The sequence below is a fragment of the Pararge aegeria genome, chromosome 16 (genome assembly GCF_905163445.1).
Source record: "Pararge aegeria chromosome 16, ilParAegt1.1, whole genome shotgun sequence".
Taxonomy (NCBI): Eukaryota; Metazoa; Arthropoda; class Insecta; order Lepidoptera; family Nymphalidae; genus Pararge; species Pararge aegeria.
The window spans coordinates 12,467,219-12,485,544 of record NC_053195.1 but is presented as its reverse complement, the minus strand read 5'-3'; the positions used below and the strand labels follow the sequence as shown (position 1 = coordinate 12,485,544).

Below are 18,326 nucleotides of genomic sequence, written 5' to 3'. Positions count from 1 at the left end.
CACCGCAACGAGGCACAGTTCCTAAGATGCTGGCAGCATTGCCCCTTCGGATGGCCAAATTAATTCGTTGGCCAAGGTAACTGCCCGCTCAAGGATCACCGGTAGACTCGATAACCCTTTTCGATAATTCTTTAAAAAGAGCTCTTGCCTCCGGTCCCAAAGTCTCTACTCCAAAAGGCACAAATATTTAAAATCTAATTAAAAGAATTTCATTGTAAATAATAACTGCAACTAAAACCCACCATTCTCATGTAATTAGAATAAATGGTCAATGTACTCTTATTTCCACTATACCTATTTGTTACCATGCTTGTAATCTGACATTTGAAACAGATATAACTACAAAATAGACCTTGAACCTTATCAAGGGATTGCCTTCAGACAATGCGAGGTCTGAATGTTATTTGTGCCATGTACCCACACTTCCTCGCATCTCCGTGATTAAGTACGAAAAGCTTCCTCACATTCAACCAATTATGCAAGCGATCTGATAAAACTTCTATTGTTCTTGTTACGGGTAGCCCGAACAATGGTATTGTGGCCAGAAAATCTTATTAGGGCGATAGGATTAAGTATGACAACGATTTACGATGGTGGCATATTGTTAGAAAGTTTGAATATACCTGCTGGTTGGTACAGATGTTAGTCATGTGCCGGCATTACAATTTTTTTGTCTGTGGGCCGTTCAAGGGCGTTTTTTTATATAAATGCTTGAACGGTCCGGCGTCAATATCCTAACATTAATAACTTATAGGTAGGTAGAGAAGGTAGAGAAGGTAGATAACTAATTAACTAATTTATAGGTAAGTGAATAGCTCGTCATTCTCAATCTATTTATTAATTTTCCACTATGGGGTGCAGCCATTCTCCGAGTTATAGGATAGGGGTGAACAATGCTACCTTCCTATATTCGGGATGGTACTTACTGATATCTAGCAATTTTGGCACTGTTATGAAACTGGGACCTCATCAACCGTAGCAGTTATTGTAAAAACCTTTTGATATTAAGTAATAAAGATGTTATGTAGAACCCGCTGGATAATTCAATATCTTAGTAATTCCTTCCCTTTTATAGCGCTGTTTGCTTCGCTTAAAGATATACTATTTTAAAATAAAATATATTACAAAAATAAAGATTATAATTCGGAATAATATAAACGTGAACAATAGTAAAATAATACTGCTTTAAGCGATGGTATGTAAGAAAGCTGGTAGGTTGAAAAGTTTGGATGCAGACCTAAATCTTTAAGCATGGGATGATACTTTTCATCAAATGAAGTATGCAGCACAAATGGTAATAAAACGTACCTTACCTTCGATACACCCTCACGAACAATGGATCGCAGCGTGATGATATATACGCAATAATGAAAAATATTTATGAAATCGAGCTGGTAGTTTCTAAGATAACCGCGTTTAAACCTACGAACAAACTCTTTAGCTTTATAACAATCGTATAGATTAAAAAACGGTTTAATAGGCTTACTTAAAAAAGTCTATCAAGTAGTTCTAATTTTAGTCTTTATGTTCATAATTTTTCAACCTGCTTTATAATACGCCTGATTTTAGGCGTACCGTAGAACATCTCAATGATACTCTAAAAATGAATCTCTTTTTACTTTTCAATCACATTTGCTTTTTATTATCATCTCTCGTGTTATTAAATTTCGTGCAAAGTTCGGAGGCTACAGTAGACGAAATTACTTAATGAATACAAATGAACTCTGAGCTTTATTTATATTTAAAGATGTAAAATAATTCTAACCCCTCCCTAAATACGGAGAAAATGGGGAAGCAGATAAAAATGACGTCAAATTTGTTTTTAAATTTATCCTCCGAACTTTTCCTCAATTGGTTTTCCGCGCAGTCATTTTTATCTGTCACTCTCATTTCCCCGCAGGCCCCCAAGAGCTGGCGAGGCAGAATAAAATTACCCAGCAGATCCTGGAGGCATATATACAGAAGAAATTGGGGCTGGCCAGTGGCAATGTCCGAGCCCCTTCCATCTTTGACATTCTACCGGCAAAGAAAACCGAGGAAAGAACGATAAGGGAATCGGCCAAAAAACTGCAGGCTCCAGAACCGGAGGAGTTGGAAATGGAAGATATGTCGGAAATGGCAGACCCACCTGAGGTCCAGGAATACGTCGAAGATGACAGTTTACAAAGCGTTGAGAGTGAGCAAATAAACTCCGTATATTCTGAAGGTATAAAAACAATATTTTAAACCTTTCCTGTCTCTCTTCTCATCCTCGACAAGTTTTAACATACAATTTGGTAAGATAACTGTCTGATATTGCTATTTCCGTAAAACAAAAATATTAGATTCAGAAGACATTAATAAGTTAAATAATATAAATATGAATATTAGATACAAAAAATCCTTAAAACTTGGTATTTTTAAGGATGTTATTTCGTTGATTAGAATGTGTCGCTTTTACAATTAGGTCACAAATTGACCTTATGTTTTCAATCTTAGTTACCCTGCTTGATAAGGAAAACATATTTAAATACTAATTAACTTAAGAGACAAGACTTCGTTTAACATACTTAGCATCGCGTTTTAATGTTTTATAACAATTTAGAGTAGGTAACAACTGTGTGTTTTAGTTGCCTAATGAATAAAAAATTAAAAATAACAAGGTACCATAAGTGTTTTCAATTTTACAACAACCATTAGCATTGTGTGCCTTTCAAATTTATCGGTCATAAAATCGATTAACTTGGCAACCGATTTATGGTATAACATTTAAACATAACACTTTGTTAATAAATTCAAACGATTAAAATAAAATACTCGTCACTATTATATTTAGAGTTTATTTCTTGGTGTAATGAATATTTATGACATTTGCGCACGTTTTGTAAAGTAAGATCTGTTTTTTTTGTTTGCCGGATAAATATTTGTCTTGAGCAAACATCTTGTAATGTGCCAATTGATTGTATAGCCTCCAAACTAGCAAAGGATTGCAAGGCTCAATGTTGATGGACGTTAGGTCTAATTAGGGTTGCCAAAAATAGAACAATGTATTTTCGAATTCAGTACTAGCTGTTGCCTGCGTCTTTGTCTGCGGTTTTCTCGAGGGTACATATTCTGCGCTTAAAAGGGCAAAGTGCAGTGAATGAGCCAAACATTGGTTACAAGCAAACAAATAAACAGACACAGTGACTCTATAAATTACCTTACATAAAATGGAAAATCCTCTATAAAATGAACATAAATATGTAATTGTATATTCAACAGCTGTTTTAGAAGCATTTTGTCAATGCGGCAATATGTAAAAGGCTAAGTTATAAAAGTATGTTTCATTTTTCTTAACTCTCTGGTGATTGAAATAAGATAAAAATTCAAATGCACTTTAAAGGTAACCATTTACGAATAATAAATTTTATTTTATAACTTTATTTATCGTATACCGACCTACCTACTTACCTTTTTATTATACATTCATTGATACAAATGAAGCCCGGATAAATTTTAAGAAGCTCGTTAAAGCGTATTAATAAAATGACTGGAGATTTTGCAATGAAAAACATTAAAGAAATCGTAATTTGTGAAAAACGAGAGTTGATAACCCTAGATTAGAATTCTGTGTTAAAAAAATGGGCTCGTATGAAAATATTGCCACAAAGTGGTAAACCAAGTTTATTGCGAAAATGAAAACTATAAACCAGAGGTGTAACACTCAGGTAAGTTTACAAAATTACATGTGATGTTTATATTCGTTTCCTCACTTTAGGAGTCCAGACGGTTATGCTCTAAGCCCTAAGGAAAGGGATTGTAATAGGGCAAGGGAAGTTATAGGGGAATTTTAGTCATTAGTTAAACAACATAATTAAATAAAACCTGTATCAGTTTTATGTTTGTTAGGAGCCAAAAAAAAAAAAAAGTTTCTGTCGATGGAATGGCGAGGACTAAATAAGCAAAGTCTTCCTGCATAAAGGACTTTGCTGATTTGTGTTTAAGGTTTAGTGTTTCACATTTCATATTAAACATGATTCCTAATATTCTGTATCGTAATATGCATATACAGAACTTGTTGAAATCCAGATTATGGTTGGGTAGAACTTTTATGTTCTTATTGGTAGATTTTGAATCAAACATGTTCGACAGCCGGTTGGCGCAGTGGGCATCAACCCTGCTTTCTGAGACCAAGGCCGTGCGTTCGATTCCCACAACTGGAAAATGTTTATGTGATGAACATTAACATTTTTCAGTATCTGTGTGTTTGTGTTTATATTATAAGTACTTATGCGTATTACATTTATACAAATATTCATCAGCTATCTTAGTACCCATAAAACAAGGTACGCTTACTTTGGCGCTACATGGCATATTGTCGTATTGTGTATTGTCGTTGTTTATTTATATTTATTTAGGTATTTATGTTGTGCTTGATGCCTAAGTCTTACATTTAGATACTCAATACTCAACTATTTTAATTAGACTTACTCTAAAAGTACTTTTGAAACTGTCTGGTCTATTTAGGTATAGTAACTCGCTATCACGGGTTTAGAAGGCAGACTACCGGGAAGAAGCCTTCAAAAAACTAGACAGTTTCTCTTCCATCCAATTTGCAGTTTAGATTTTTTTTTTTTTATCTGTGTTAAATGTGTTTTAACACATTGCTTTAACTTGTGCATTGGTAGGTCCAAAATAACTAATATAGGATTATATGGGATTATGTCTGTGGGCTTAAGTATATGCTTTTATATAGAACTTGTTTTGTCTTGTTTATATAGAACTTATCTGTGGAAACCTATTATTAGTTTTAAGTCAATTAATTTTTGAACTACTTAGTAATTACAACTGTTACTTTTCCAATTAAGAAAAAAAAGCAAAAAAGTAAAATAAAAACATATTTTAAAAACTATAAGTTTTTTATCATCAAAAACATGCTTGAACATGACTCCCAAGCAAACGTTCAAGCACATCTTTAGATCATTGATCTTTCTCTCCTACTTAAAATAAAACTAATAAAATAAATTACCATTCCTATGCCTTGTGAGGTGAAACGCCCCATCAGGTATGAATATTAAAATTTCTTTTTACAGTATCACTAAGCTGTTAAGCCGCAATTAATGACACTCTCTGGGACCTTGGCAAGGTCGTTGATACTCTACAACCAGTTCATTTTAGCTTTCAACCATTATATGTTGAACTATCAGTTACCTGCGAATTTATCGACGCATAGATGGTTGATATTCCGCGGACACTTAGTGCTTCTCGATTCTAATACTGTTATACGTGGAGTGTCTAATTTTTGAAGTTATACTTCTTTAGCGGCGCTAGAAAAATCATGGGAGTGAAATTATACTATGTAACAAAATGCGCGCACACGATTTTAACAGGATGAAGGTAGTTGCGAAACCTAATGAGAGGGGAATACATCGTCATCGCCAGCTCACTTTTTACGGTGCGCGCGCACACCGTCACAAAACGGTTATCTTGGAGTTAGCTGTAAGGTTTGACAATTTACACTTTAAAGTCTGCGGGCTCATTCTGGTGAATTAAATTCAATTGTACGATAATCTTAAATTTTAATGTTCAATGAAAGTTCGTGGTTCGATAATGAGATAATGTGTTTTAATGAAACTTTCAATGTATTAAATACTTTTTTTTTATTGTTAGTGTCGTTTTCTCCACAAACGTAGAATAAGGCGTCAGAAAAGATTTTTATGTTGTTAAATTGCCAAAGAAGCATAACTTCTAACGTGTGTACATAAATACACACACGTTTTTTTATTCGTCTTCAAGTTATCCTTTGCTTGCAGTCTCACCTGTCAAGTGATGGTACAGTCTAAGATGATAGTGGACTAACCTGTTAGGTGTAACGCATTATATTAACAATTTTTTTGGCTATAATAATAAATAAACATTCAAATATGTTTTTGGATTTTTATATGCTGTCTTACAAATTGTCATTATATATTATATGAGCTTCGTAAGAGCTAGTTATTTATTTTAAATTCATGCAGACGCTTTTTTTATTTAATATTTATTTATTTAATTTAATACTTTTTTTTATTTGTAAAGATCAAGATAGAAACAGGACTTGGTTATTTTTATAAGCATTTTATTGGTTCCGTATGAATATTGCAAGGGAAATGTTGACAGAAAAACGTAAATCTAAGTTGTTATTGGATTTGAGAGAGGGGCTGCTCAAGCTGAATTAGTAGTAGAACAGTTTTAATAGTAGTAGAATTTCTTGAAATAGAAGTAGTGCTTTTTTCTGCCGCCAAGCAGCATAGCTATGTTTCGATCAGTAATTACAGGAGGAGGAGTAATTACATGAGTGATTACTTAAAATATGTGAAGCGGTGTTAGCGCAGTGGGTAGAAGCTCGACTTCACTTTCGGGGAAACGAGTTCGAATTCCAGAACGCATCTGTAACTTTTCTATATTATGTGCGTTTTATTTAAAAAATGTGTGAGCCGTCACGACACGCCTGGTAGATGTGAATCATTGAAATTGTTTTATGTAAGTTATATGCATACAAAAGAACAAATCACGACAGGAAACAGATATAGCGTAAAAGACAAAGCATTACAAATATGTTCCATAAAATGTTTAAATAATTAAAAAAAAATTATTTAAATTTTAAATATTTATTTCCAAACGCCAGAATTCCACTACGTATAGTACATATATTCCATCTTATATGCGTCGCCACGGCCTGTGTCGCCACGCCAACAATCAGGTACCTCCGCCTATAGATGTTTCACATCAAAAATATCACTTGCTTCGACAGTGAAGGAAAACATCGCGAGGAAACCTGCAAGCCTGAGAGTTCTACATGATATTCTCACAGGTATGTGGAGTTTAACAATACGCACTGGGCCAGCGTGGTGGACTACGGCCTTAAACCCTTCCCACTGTGGGAGGAGACCCGTGCCCTGTAGTGGACCGATATTGGGTCCATATGATGAGAGTTAACACCTACGCAGCTAAGTCTTGTGTTTATGAACACAGGGTGACAATGAAACTTGCTCCTTGCGTTCTTATAGTTGGTGACTCCTTTTCTGCTTGGTCCGTAAGTAAGTCCGGAAAGAAAGAATTATAAAGTTCCAAGTTTTCCCTGCTGGGAATCGAACCCGGAATCACTCACTTAAAACCACAGCACTCATTCCTGCGCTAGGAGATCGTCAAGTAGGTTCTTGCTTAACGTTACCAAGGAACCCTAATTAGTTGTTTTAATATGTTGTTATTATATTTGAGATATAATTTAATATCTATATTATGACTGGTGATAGGTTTTCCAGGCGGGATAGCTCGACCTTCGACTTAATCGGTTCATCGACTCACTAAAAAGTTAATAGTATGCAGAGAAAATAAACACGACAGTTTTATAGAAAATATTTAAGCTTCTTATTTGAAAGAAAACCTGTTCGAACGTTTAAGTGGCGTTATTGAAAACAATTAACATAATATATTTTATATATAAAATTTAAAAACCCTTTCAATATCGTGTAAGGCAATTTAGGAATGTGTAAGCTTAATATAAATAAACTATGAGATGGTGATAACAAAAAAAAATTACCTAGCTAAGTTTGTTGTGGGCTCTTCTTAGACCAGGGCGCGTTTGGAACCCTCATAGCTTTAGGTTTAAGTTGGCGAACAAAGTTATCACCATCCCCTTACAATTATGTAAACATATATGTATAAACGCTTCATAAGTGCCTGTGATATGCCATGTAAAAAGACATTTTGTATTTGAATTTATAATTTCTGAAATGTCTCTGGTGGGAGGCACCGCCCGTGGCTTTTTACCACCCTACCGCCAAAAACGGGCCGCTTAGCGATTTGGTTTGTAGTGGAATATAAAAAAAACATAACTACTCGTACTTAATAAAAAAGGTAGCTACTTTTATAATTGTGTATATTTATTTTATATTGTATATACACAAACCCCGTAAATAATGAAAAAAAATTTCAAAACTGAAACCCGGAGAGTTTCAGTTCTATAGGAATCTAAAACTGCGCTATATAATAGCTGAAAGCAAGTAAATTTGCTTACCTATAAACAGTTTTAAAATCGGATTTAATAACAAATATCATATTCAACAAAAAGGCGTAGTCGGTGGCCACAAAATTGGTGTTGATTGAACGCTTTCCAACACTAATCATAATCACCAATCTACCGCATGAGAACCGTACATTTTTCCGGAATGAAAACGCGCCTATGTACTATCCTAGACTAAAGACGTTGCGTTCAGTTTATCAAGCGTGATTGAGTAACAAATACCCATCCATCCAAACTTTCGTATATACCTTTATAATCTGAGTATATTTATAAATGCAGACTGCAGTCTTTTTTTATAAAATGTACTTATTAAGTTGCTAAGTTATTTACTTAAAAAAGGATTAGGAATCGGGCGCGCCTTGTTTTACAGGCATGTCTTTAAAGAACTTGTTGAGATGACATTTCCTTCGGCTATTATAAATATATTATTACGTCTAAACTATAAATTGTTTCAAAAAGTAATATAAAAAGACTAACCTTACGTCCTAACCTAACCTTATAGAAGGTTGACCACTTTTTCAATCAGCTGAATTAGACATTAATTTTACATTTATTACGAACTTATTTTATTTTCCATTTAAAACGTGATCGCATCTCTAGCTAATAGTCGAAAAAAACGGATCCTGATTTTTTCGATGTTTTTTGTATTAAACTATTCTTTTTGCGTATTTTACGCATTCTTAATCTTTGTCGCATTTTCTGGCGCAGTAGAGATTACGTTCTTACGACGAGTACGAAGTCTGTTTTCTCCACTCTTAAAAAGGGTCAGTTTTAGCATTTACCATTTTATAAATTTTACTTGGTCTGGTAGGAGGCTTTTAGTCTACCATAAAACTATTTCAAATCATGGTTCTCATAGGCAATCACGATAAAATAACAAAATAGTTTAATGCTACTTTTGTTAACCTCTGTGGTAAAAAGTTGCTTATAAATACGCATAGCATAACGGAAACATATTATTTATATTTAAATTTAGCTAATTAGAATCTCCAAGTTATCAAATCATTCATCATATTTTAAAATAGCAAGGTTTTATACCGAATAGTCCAATTCCAATTTGGTCTCATTATAATATTTCATTATCAGTAAGGAATCTTCGTTTCAAATTAACCTTGACATCGTGTGGTATCGCTAATAAATCAAGATAAGTTTTCCATAAATTAGTAAACGTCGCTTTTAAACAAATTGCGATGTGATGACGTTACTGTCATAAAGATGCGTATATGAAAATCTTGTAAAAATAATTGGTCTAATTGACGAGCTCAGGCTGAATAGGCAGAGAGTTGTAAAGTACTCTACCTCTTGCGAACATTATTTAATTAATAACATTATTTACTTACTCTCTTTATTTACTTAAGATAAGTTATTTACTTATATAATTTACATTTTATACTTATGTGTTTCTTGCTTATATAATTACGTACATTATTTACTTACGAACATTGTTTACTTACATACATTATTTACTTACGTACATTAGATACTCACTAACGTAATATACTTACGTAGATTATGTACTCACTAACGTTATTTACTAACGTACATTATGTACTCACTAACGTTATTTACTTCCGTACATTAATACCTTATGTATATTATTAAATTACGTACATTATTTACTTACTTACATTATATACTTATATATATTATTGACTTACGTACATTATTTACAGCTCTACAACTCTTTACCTATTGCGGATCATGAGATACAGAAGGACAGACGGATAGCAGATATTTAGTTATAAGGTCGTTAACCACAGATAAGTTGCATTCTTATCTATGTTTATCCCTAAATATAACAAGACTAATGAAGCAGCTTGTGCTTATTCTGGCGTGTTTATGATTGGCCCTTTTTTAAAAGATATCATTTCAAGCAAATGGCCTATAAACAGAGCAACAATGCAGGGCATGCAAGAAACGCGTCTTAAAAAGTCATGTGTCCTGTGTCCATTGACCCGAGGCGTTGGTATTAGGCCTCATGTACCTGTTATTACACCGGCAACCACGCCCTTCCAACCAATGCTGCGTGGTGGCAAAAATAAACATGGCTGCCTCAGCGAAGCTCTATCTCAAAAAGCTCTCCTACTTCGAAGAGGTGATAAATTGGCGTACGCGTGTTGGACTTCTTCTTTGGCGTTAGCTTAAACCTGCTTATAATTTTGAGACTAATTAAATACATAGACATTTCTATTTATTATCATTAAACAAAACTTCTTGATCAATAAAATCATAACGACATAGTGACAAGTGATCCTTGTTAAGTACAAGTGACATTTGACATAATAATTATGTATTTATTGAGATTGATGATGATTTTCTTGGTACAAATTCAAAATTAACTTTTCATTAGTTTCACCGATCAATCTCCTTCGTGCCTTCTTCATCTACAAGACATTGGCGAAGTACCTTGTGCCCAGTTGGCACAGACAAAAGCCATAAACAAGAATTGAATTGAATTGAGATTGATGATAAATCATTTGTACATCGTATAATATTTGAAATTAGGTGAAACCGCGCCCAATTTTAATGGCAGGAAATTTTTAAAAACTTGGTTTTAAAGACGACTTAATGACCATAAATTTTGTATAATTTTTGAACTAAGTCGTCTGTCATCTTAAAACAAAAACAGTTATGGTTGTAAATTACATATCACTTCACGAATTGAGAAGAAGTTAGTAAACCCTCAACCTATAAAAACCATACTGCTGACCCAGCACGCTCCTCTAATGCGGCGAACCCTCTCTCACTCTCTCTTTATCTAAAAATAAGTAAATGCAATTACTTCTAAATGAGTTCTAAAACATTGGTTCACAAGAACGTTGATGTCCTAACTGCACTTCATCTCAACGTTATGGCATACCACTGATTTCCCGACGGGTTGGATTCTTTCATAATGCCGGCAGCTTTCAACAAAGTATGCGTTTCCAATGTATGGATACGTCAAGGGATTTTTACCGGCATGAGTTTGGCTCCTCATATAATAAGGGTGTTGACTGTGAGATTTATACTATCCGACACCAATACTAAGATTCTCTTCAATTAGAACACAATTAGTGACGTAATTTTTGACGTGACAACGTCTTATAAATTGGTTTGCCGGGTGACACTTCAAGAAACTGCGTTACGCTCCGCTCACGTTATGCGCTCACAATAAGAGCGAGTGAGAGGCACGCGCCCGCCTAAGAGCGAGAGAGACAGACATAAAAAGTGAAAGGCACGCGTCCCTTTGTAGTAAACGCTGTTTCATTGTACGCAAATGTATTGCAAGTTATTGTATGTATATTTGTATATAAATACGTATGTATGTGTAAAGGTAAAAATAAAATTTTGTTAATATGAAATTCAGTGCGAGATTCTTTGTATAAATTAATGTTTTAAATTGTTACTATTATTTCATCCTTCTTCCTACTATACGAATGAATATTCACATTAAAATTATTTTACCACTCAAAGTCGTTGTCACGTAAAACTTTCGCCCGTATACCGACTTTACAGGCAACCAATTTTTTTTCTATAAATCACGAAATTAAAACCGCAATAGACCAGTGGGTAGGACTTCAACTTAACTTTCGACGGGCCAAGTTTGAATCGCAGCAGTCACCTCTAACTTTCTTAGGTTATGTGCGTTTAAGGAACGATTTCACCAACCAATGTTTGTTACTTTAGCGACCCGTTAAGTGCTTTAACGGACTGTTGTGCAAACAAGTGTCCCGCCACGCGCCAACAAGTGATTACCTTTCTGACTGGCCGCTAAAGTTCATTTCTGTTGTATAGGTCTGTTATATATAGCAGATGATAAGCGACGGTTCATATGTCAAGATGGACAATTTATTTTAAATATTGTTTTAGGCAGTTAAGATAAGGACGACGGTATATCGAGATAGTTTAAGAGCATAGACACACCATGTATGCATAGATACACAATGAAAATGGGTGAGGCCGTATATGGTAGACACCATGCTGGCCCTGTGTGGATTGGTGGACTCCAAACGTCTTAAATTATTAAGACTAAATCTCTCTCGTTAAATTATTAGTATTTACTTGTTTTACGATAAAAGGGGTACCTTTACAGTATCCAATCTCTCTTCGATTGATCTATTAAATGATTGGATAACAAATCTTTTGTTTACTTGAGATCATAAACAATGGGGCCCAGCTGCCATTAATCATCATTTAAACTTCACACCCAATGGAAACGCACAGCAACTCGACATCGCGACATGGATGCGAAAAAGTGTAAAAAAAGGAGCATCGTTAAAGCTCTGACCCATTTCCAAGCCTGGAGTCTACAGCTTCACAGGCTGAGCTTTAAAATTATTTCTTCAGAGATAATCTTTGGACTGCTCCTAACAAAATAAGCGCTTAATTTTGTACGCGGTCGGAATTATACTAACAATAGACTCCGCGGAGCTTTAGATTTCTTAATTCTTGGAATTGGAAAGACTTGCAGAAACCTTTAGTTTGAAAAAAAAAAACAATTTAAAGGTGGAACCAGGCAGTACTTATAATGAATATTGCATTCACTAGTTCTCTATACCTATCTACATCTTCTACTTTTCTCTATAATGAAAAAGAGGAATAATTTTTTTCTTTGTATATTTTATCCATATATATATTTAAACCTTCCCAAGGAGTGCTGCCAATTCTGTTGTACACAAATCTATAACTAAATTTACAGGTATTAAAGTGCCTACTATCCTTTGGAAAATGATAACGCTATTTTAAGAGCAGCTGATCTAGTTAGTTTAGAGATTTATATGAAACATAATTCGCACCTCCTGATGTTTTAACTGGCATCCTAATACCAGAAATAAGTTTTTAAATAAATATAGATGTCAAATCTTGTATAATACCTATGGCAAATGTTCTGATGCACGTCTACTGCTGTCTTTTGTAAGTTTTGTATGTATGTTTGATGACATCTACCCATTGAGGTTCAAACAACATATTTGTATGTAATTAATAAGAATACTTAACCGATTTCAAAAATTCATTCGCCTATACAAAAGTACACTTTTGGCAAGTAACATAGGCTTTATTTAACTTGTCTCAATAATAATAAGGTTTCAGCCAGAAATAATTGTATTTGTAAAGCAAGGAAAGATAGATAGTCCGTATTTCTGCATAGGTTTATAATATACATCATATTCTTAAAAAAGCAACAATATTTCTTCAGGATAATCAATCAAAAAGAATAGATCCTGCTTACCCAACTATACAGGATAATTATAGGTACAAACCTGAAAATGCACATTGTGGAAACGTAACAGACAAAATATACCTAACTAAAGTTTCACGAAGTTACATCGAGTAAATTTAATTGTTAGACAAAAAACCTCTAAAACATTATAGTATCTTATGTAGTCAAATAATATAAGCTAGGCACGGTACTTTCATTAAAAATTTAGTGTTCTGTTTAAGGAGTGAATTTCCACGAAATTTCAAATTCAAAGCATAGGCAGGATTAAAAAAAAACCGAACCCTATTCATTTGTCAGGCTTTGTTGGATGACCTGAGTGTTGAAGTCTGTTGAAAAGAAATTTATTCCATATTACATAACATCCTATGCGATACCAAAATTGTACAAACAAATACCAAGACTATTGTTCGAGTAGCGCTCTACTTATTTTATTTTTACGGGGTCCAGTGAACGAACCCTGGCCCTATTTATTTAAAACGATTTCACTTCGAGCTATAAATTTTACCGCGAAGCACACCAGCGTAGCTGGCTAAGAACCTCGGGGCACTTTTAAGACACCAGCACATTTATAACACGCCACGCTTGTTTTTTTATCAACCGAAACAAAATCCGACGCCGTGACACTATTAAAATTGATTTTGAAATTTTTACCAGATCCTTTATAATGTTTTTATGACGTATCGCTGATCTATATAACAACATTTATAGGGCTACACTGTACACATTATGTAGCAAATCACACCAATGCAGCTGGCTTAAAAACTTTGGGGCACTTTTAAAATCCCGCCACATTAATAACAGAGCTAATCATCCGACGTCATCAAACGCTTGATTTTACAAGCAGCAAAACATGAATACTCAAAATTTAGTTTAATGTTTTTACGAAATCCTTCTTGTTCTTCTTACCCATATCCCAGTTTTTGCGGCAAAACTCGTCTTCTTTAACTGGTTGTTTTAGTTTATGCAATAAACTATTAAAATATTATACAATCCTTGTATAATATTTTAATAAATATCGTATACTTATATTTATTATACTTATCTCATTGTGCTTAATGGTTGGTTTATTGTTGTAAAAGTTAAAATTGTCGTAAAAAAAAAACTCTATTTTTTAAGGTAAATTCCTCCTCCTTCCTCCTTAGTCGTTCACTCTTGACAGAGTGGTCGTGGTTGACGATGGTTCTTTTTCTTTGCTGTCATCCTTCAACTCTCGTGGGAATAAATAATGTAGTAGTATCCCGTTGCTTTCTACATCGCGGTACTACAGACATAATGTCCGTAGAATTCTGTTAGTGAACCGATTCAGAACATATCGTTCTTGCGCTTTCCCACAGTACCAGTGGCTACCGCTGCCCTCCACCAGGATTCAGGTACTACGCCCCTGTGGCTTACCTACTCCGCTGGTTGGACCGTACCGACAACTATTGTCGAGCTATAATTTCATTTCTCTTCTTAAAAGATGGCTCGTGCTGTAGTATTGTAACGGTTGGCGTTTAATTACTTGAAGTGTGATTCCAGCCTTATTTTGATGTAGCCGGCATTCGGATATAATAATTTCAAAACAATTTATAGAATTGAGCAAAAAAAGTCATGTTTGTATTGAGCTGTCATTTTTTCGCGTCTTTATATCACTAACGAACAACATTGCAGGGAACCTCCCTGCAACTTCGTTCGTGAACAAATACTGATTTCAACCAATACTGATGACCCACCGCGTCGCTTTGGCCGCTCGTTCTTAGTCTTAGAATCGTAGCGCGATGTTAATTGTTGTGATCACACTCAAGAATAAGACACATGCGAAAATCAACTTTTCAAATCTGACTGATAGTTCCAGAGATTAAAACAAACAAAAATAAAAAACACTTCAGCAGTGGCGTGCACAGGGTTTTTGACCAGGGTATGCATAAAGAAGGAAGGTGCCATAAAATGGAAAAATCCTTCGCATTTATGAGTCATACGAAAATTTTAGGGTATGCAGTGCTTCTATACATATATGAAGTGCACGCCACTGCACTTCAGCTTTATTATGTTTTTTGTTCTACAGAACAAATTAATATCGATATTATTACTAAAAAGCTTCCCAAGACGAAAATCATAATAAATATATTTAATGTTAAATCCAGTCCAATTTCTGTTTAATTAAATATATATTATTTTTATGTGTATTATAGATAGAGTAAAAAAAATTACACCGTACAGATTTGTCTGGCTTTCGCGAAGTATAAAAAGTATACACTAAACAGTAAGCAACGTGCTTTTATCCACAAGTGAATAGGTTTGAATCATTTGGTATGTAAACTAGAGCATTTCGTAATAATTCAGACCCGAGTTACATTTCAGGTCGATGGATTTTTAAGTGATTAAAATATGCAGTCATAGTGGATATGTACGCAAAAGCCGTGTCGATTGAGCCAGCGAACTGAAAATATATTAACATATTTTCATCCATAGCTTCAACTAACTGTGCAACAAAACGCTACGCTAAGCTTTAGGCTTAGCTGAAATAATGTTAGGCTGTTACCGATAAAACTTGTTATTTTAGCGTTCAGTTAAAGATTAATAAGCAAATATTTTACAGTTTTTTTGTAAGTCCCTTATTTGTAAGATTTTTTTTTTAAATATTATTCGGTCATAAAAAGTGGAATAAATAAAACCCACGATTAAACATGAATGCGATGCATAAACACTCAAAAGAAGCATCGACTTATAATCTATGTCAATGAGTATATGAACTCGTTAATATGTGTCATAGAACGAACAATTTTGATAATTTTTAACTCTCATGTCGTATCGTGTGTATGCTTTCTCTATAATGTTTGTTTTTTTTTTCGCTTTCGACTAATAGGTTCTCATGTAGCGTTTTGTTTTATTAAATTGTTATAAGGCGTTTTGCTTAACAATAAGAAAATCTGAGGTTAACAACTGTTAAAACCCGAGTAACATTCTACCAGTAAAACTCTTTCTTCAAAACGCATTAACTGTCTCCATACTAAGGTGGTACAAAAAAATATTTTCAGAAATGTAGGTACTTATACAGAAGTTTGAATCGAGTTAACTGTTGCGTTGGTCTTACCGCCTCTATAGTCTAGTGATAAGCATGTTACGGATCTATTCGAGCTTTTAGCAGAATTGGGAGCCATTGGGATTTCTGTTAAAAAAATGTAATACCTACCAGCCTAGCTTGAGGTGCCTCGTAGATTAAGTGAAACAATCCGTGCTGTTTATTATAACTAACATGTGATAATAATCGTTAGAACCAACCAACCGAGCTACGTTGTTAGTCTATTGACTAACCGAGCTACGTGGTTAGTCTATTGACTAACCGAGCTACGTGGTTAGTCTATTGACTAACCGAGCTACGTGGTTAGTCTATTGACTAACCGAGCTACGTGGTTAGTCTATTGACTAACCGAGCTACGTGGTTAGTCTATTGACTAACCGAGCTACGTGGTTAGTCTATTGACTAACCACATAGCTCGGTTGGTGGGTTATAATAATCTAAAACCTTCTCTCCTATAAGAGAGGAGGCCTATACCTCTCTCACCATATTAGAGAAAAGGTCAGTACCCGGCAGTGATTCGTGAAAAAGCTAATAACGAAGGTTATTTTTTATACACTACTACGATAATACACACTTCACCATCTAGCACCTAAGTAAGCGTAGCTATGGGTACTAAGATGACTGATGAATATTTTTATGAATGATATACATAAATACTTATAATATACACTGAAAAAAATTCACGTCCATCACACAATCATTTTCCAGTTGTGGGAATCGAACCCACAGCCTTGGACTCAGAGGGCAGGATCGCTGTCCGTTACGACAGTCGATCTACAAAGATTGACGTACAAAAAGTTTACTCAATCCAAACTCAACGAGTGTACCTATCTACTCAGGCTAGCTTGATTCAGTTTTGATATGTAGGCTTTTAACTACTCATATATCGAGTACAAAACATACCGTAATGAATCGGATAGGCGTGTCAGTTAATAGCTTTGAAGATTATTATTTTTGTAAATATTTTATGACACTGCTGTTTCAACAGAAGATCCGCCATTAAATCACTCTAAAGTAGATTAACCAAATATGCACCTACGGATACATTTAAAGCCGTGAGCACATATTTGGTAAATCACATCATCTGTAAAATAAAAGCCTTAGCACATTGCGATATTTTACCGTGCGGGTTTTCAGAATAACGTAACAAGGGCAATCGGGGCGCAGCTTCGGGCCTAGAGCCTTCGTTTCCGTGATCGATCGATTTCATTAAATGAATAGTGTACACCCAAAAAAAGGAATAACAGAGAAATGAACACAAAAAGCAAGATAGAGGGTACAATTTAGTTTAAATTTTAAAGCTACTTGAACTATATTTCAATTTCTTGTAGCTGCTCTATTAGATTTACGGTAATTTTTTGGCATTTGGTTTTCGATGAAAATTAATAATCTATTAAACCATAACTTTACAAAATAGATCGAATATTTAATCCAGTTAATAATTTGTTTGTTCATCGTGTTATTTTATGGTTTACTTATTTATTGATACATTAAGATGCACAAACAAAATTTAGCTCGCCAAACAAGACAGCCACTATGAAAAATATACCCATGGATTCAAATTTTCATATTCAGGAGATCGATCCGCAGATATGTGTTGTAATTTTGGAATGTGGCGACATTATTAATTTAGGGCGTTATTGACGCCTGTGCGCGTCCTAAATGTCCACGTCTTTGTACACTCTAATATCTAGGTACCGATTTAGTCTCAAGGTTTTGTGTTTTATTGTTTCAGGTAGGAGTAAAAAGTATAGCAGCCATTCTTATGAAGGCGAGTCGGAGAATAGTTATCGTAAGCAAATTGATTAACTTGTATTTCAAATTCTGTGTTAATTTTGCGTTCCTTGGACCTTAATTATCTATACGTATCAATTCCTCAATTTGTGACGTGAATCTCGATGGTGATTCCGTTCAACAACGGATCACTAGGTGTTGGGTTCGAATCCCGGGTCGAGACAAAAATTCTTAGGTATTGTATATTTTTAATTAAAGAATTTTCAGTACCAACACGTTGTAAGGAACTCGGTGGTACCAACCCCATC

At 34.5% G+C, this 18,326-nt stretch overlaps 1 protein-coding gene across 1 annotated transcript in view; it reads left to right on the top strand.

Annotated features, from left to right (window-relative positions):
• Positions 1–18,326, top strand: part of LOC120630422 (low affinity immunoglobulin epsilon Fc receptor) — a 127,840-nt gene that overhangs the window by 64,389 nt on the left and 45,125 nt on the right. Inside the window, exons 2-3 of the mRNA XM_039899649.1 lie at positions 1,901–2,193; positions 17,998–18,076. Of these exons, the coding sequence (XP_039755583.1) occupies positions 1,901–2,193; positions 17,998–18,076 (372 nt within the window). The remainder of the gene's footprint in view (positions 1–1,900; positions 2,194–17,997; positions 18,077–18,326) is intronic.